The sequence below is a fragment of the Salminus brasiliensis genome, chromosome 8 (assembly GCF_030463535.1).
Source record: "Salminus brasiliensis chromosome 8, fSalBra1.hap2, whole genome shotgun sequence".
Classification (NCBI taxonomy): domain Eukaryota; kingdom Metazoa; phylum Chordata; class Actinopteri; order Characiformes; family Bryconidae; genus Salminus; species Salminus brasiliensis.
The window spans coordinates 14,135,638-14,138,538 of NC_132885.1; the positions used below are offsets into that span (position 1 = coordinate 14,135,638).

General features: G+C 47.1%; 1 protein-coding gene across 2 annotated transcripts; it reads right to left on the bottom strand.

Annotated features, from left to right (window-relative positions):
• Window positions 1-372: 372 nt before the first annotated feature.
• On the bottom strand, window positions 373-2,593 carry c1ql2 (complement component 1, q subcomponent-like 2). Of its 2 annotated transcripts, none has more exons than XM_072685708.1 (2): window positions 1,918-2,593; window positions 373-972 (listed from the first exon to the last, which is right to left on the bottom strand). In XM_072685708.1, the coding sequence occupies exons 1-2, from the start codon at window positions 2,503-2,505 to the stop codon at window positions 793-795; spliced, it is 768 nt and encodes a 255-aa protein (XP_072541809.1). In that variant the 5' UTR covers window positions 2,506-2,593; the 3' UTR covers window positions 373-792. The 2 variants fall into 2 exon arrangements, with proteins under 2 accessions (XP_072541809.1, XP_072541810.1); XM_072685709.1 differs by having other exon boundaries at window positions 879-1,677.
• Window positions 2,594-2,901: the final 308 nt, after the last annotated feature.

Genomic DNA, 2,901 nt, shown 5'->3' on the forward strand with positions numbered 1-2,901 from the left:
TGATGGGCATGTGCCATATGATCTGCGACCCTTGCAGATATTGAGAAGATACTGATTTACATGAGGGATAAGAATCCTCCTGTCCTTGGTTAATGTCCCTGATCATTTATTCTGTTTTATCACAGTGGTATATTATGAATATTATTGTACATTTCATAAATGTTTCAGAACAATGCTGTAGAATCATTTATCATAATCATTAAAGTTTAAAGTATGTTAATATAAGGATATTTCATGAGTAATTTATTTCTATTGGTCCAATGTAAAGGGAAGCTGCTCTGACTCTAGAACATGTCAACACACATTTAAACAGGCCCATCTTTATGAGCATGCTGAAGTTCATAACTCTGAGATTCACATAAAAGACACCAGTTATACAAAACATAATTTATTGAAGTACAGAAATAAATACTGACAGTGCTGAGTAAAGGTTATGCTACAGGACAAGACATCAGATAACCTAGCCAGCCATCAAAATCCCGGAGTATAACAGATGGGCCTACACTAATAACTCAGACATCTTGCTCTTCTCCATGACTAACAACTCAGACTTCTCATTCTTCACCGTAATTGATTTTTTGTTCTGTCTTTTTCATATATAGCTTTACATATGTCCCACACATCACACATACACACGCACACACGAAACATTGTCAAACAGAAAAAGGACACATTCAGACAACATTATTTCTCACTGATTACACTGCATGGCCTTTCTCATGGTGGACTGTCCTCATCCCCACAAATGTGGAAAGAGACGCTGCTGGAGAGTCTGTTCAGCGCCCAGAGCGCTCAGTCTGGGTACAGTATGAACCCAGAGAAGGTGCTGTATTTGTTGTTGTTCCCACCGTGTGCCTTCCCGCCGTCCAGTTTCACATAGATTTCATCGCCTGAGTCCAGATGCAGCACCACACTGTTGCTCGCATAGTCGTAGTTTTGGTCTGCGTCCTGCGCAATGGCACTGGCACGGACCTGTTCCAGAGAAAAAGGTGCCAGACAAAAGCATCAGAGATGGAGACTGAGTCATGCTGGAAACAGTTTGGAGCATTGGCAGATTGTGTCTTATTTCAGTTCAAAGGCAAACATGAAGCTGGAGTGTAGTAACAGAAAATACACCCGTATAAAGGTTTTTTTTTTTTTTTCGAGGCAGTGGTTCTATACAGAACTGTGTAGAACCACTACAACTCAAAGGACCATTTAAATGCATGAATGTTAATTGCCTGGTTGAATGGTGTCTCATTTGTATATGGTTCTTTGAGGAACATGTTAAAGGTTCTGGATACTATAATGAACACTTTTTGTTTTGCGTGTACATGCACCTGCTCAGAATGGTCAGTTTAGGATTGTGTAAGGTCTTAATAATGGGGTGAAAATTCATCAAGCTAATATGAACATTTAAACAGTGCCTCATAAACAGTGCTGCACAAAAAAATTTTGTTTGATGGCTGCATTCATATCGGTCTATATTTCTACATTTGTGTCTATCTGTAGTTTGAAATGCTCATGTTTTGAAGATGTTTCTAGTAAGACGTGTGTGTTATTCAGTAATAAACCGCAGTGTGCTCAGTGGAGTTGTAGTTTGTTTATTCAATATAACTCATCTTTCCTGAGCAGTTCAGATTGAATCAGGTCACACAGTCCCATCCTTTCTCCTCCTTTCTCTGGCTGTGTGGCTCCCTATGTGGCATTATGGGGCACAACATAAACATGTAGCCCACCATACATGCTTTCTGCTGTTTTAGACCAACCAGAATTTATAGCAGTTGTATTACCATCTAGAATTTTAATGAAATAATTAAATAAAGTCATTTCTACAGCGATGAATAAAGTTAAGTAAGTTAAGTATGTGTTAATTCTCCTCTCCCACTTCCACAGATTTCCTCTGGCTCTGCAGCGCCTTTACTTTCTCTCTCCTACCTGTCCGTTTTTGCAGAGATCTGCCCACATGCTCGTGCCGTCCCCTCCGCGCATCAGCACATGGTAAGTGAAGAAGTAAATCCCGGACACCTGGCACGTAAACTTGCCCGTGGTTGGGTCGTAATGGTTACCCAGGTTCGTCACCACGTCATCAAAGCGGAGCACTTCGTAGCCCTCGTGCGGGTTCTTCAGCCCCACGTAGAAGGCGATCTTGATGCTACCCAGCGCGGAGCCCACCTCTCCGGACTCGCTCTTTGTGGTACCCGGCGTGATCCCGGTGATGCCGGGTTTCCCCGAGTCTCCGCGGTCACCTGGCGGCCCGCGCGGGCCGGGTGGCCCGGGTTCTCCGGGAGGACCTCTGGGCCCGGGTTTACCGGGTCTACCTGGCTCCCCTTTGGTCCCGCGAGAGAAAGAAGGCGGCGGCGGCGGGATGGCGCCGAGGTCCTGCATCACCTCCAGCGCCGTGGCACTCGGTTTGGGACTGTAAGGGTCGCAGATCATACGGCACGTGCCCATCATCTCGTAGTGCGCGGAGATCTTGGTGGCCTGGACCAGCAGCGGGATGGCGACGACGAGCGCGAGCGCCATGGCGAGGCCCAGCACAGCACCCACCACGCGCTTCCTCTGCAGCACCCGAGAAGCGCGCGTTAAAACGCCCGTGTGGCTTTTGGAGGCAATGGTGGCACGCGGAGGTGGAGGGGAGGGAGGGCAGACAGATGGCGCGGGACGGCACGGAAAGGAGGCGAGAGAGGGAGAATTGAGAGAAAGAAAAAAGGAAGAAGAAAAAAAAAAAACAAGTGTGGCAGAAAGTACCCCGCAGTGAAGGCTAGAAAACGCGCGCGCGGTTGTAAAAGTGCCGTAACCTTAAAGCTCTGTCTGCTCACCAGAGGCGCGTGTTGCTGCGTGCCACCATCGCTTACACTTCACGGACTTTGACAGCGGAGCGATGCGTGGTGGCGTGGCCGTGACGCGCGCGCGCTAGCG

Coding starts and splice junctions, on each gene's coding strand:
- c1ql2 (XM_072685708.1), bottom strand. CDS start 2,505: ATGGCGCTCGCGCTCGTCGTCGCCATCCCGCTGCTGGTCCAGGCCACC. Junction 973..1,917: donor ATCTCTGCAAAAACGGACAG/GTAGGAGAGAGA, acceptor TCTCTGGAACAG/GTCCGTGCCAGTGCCATTGC.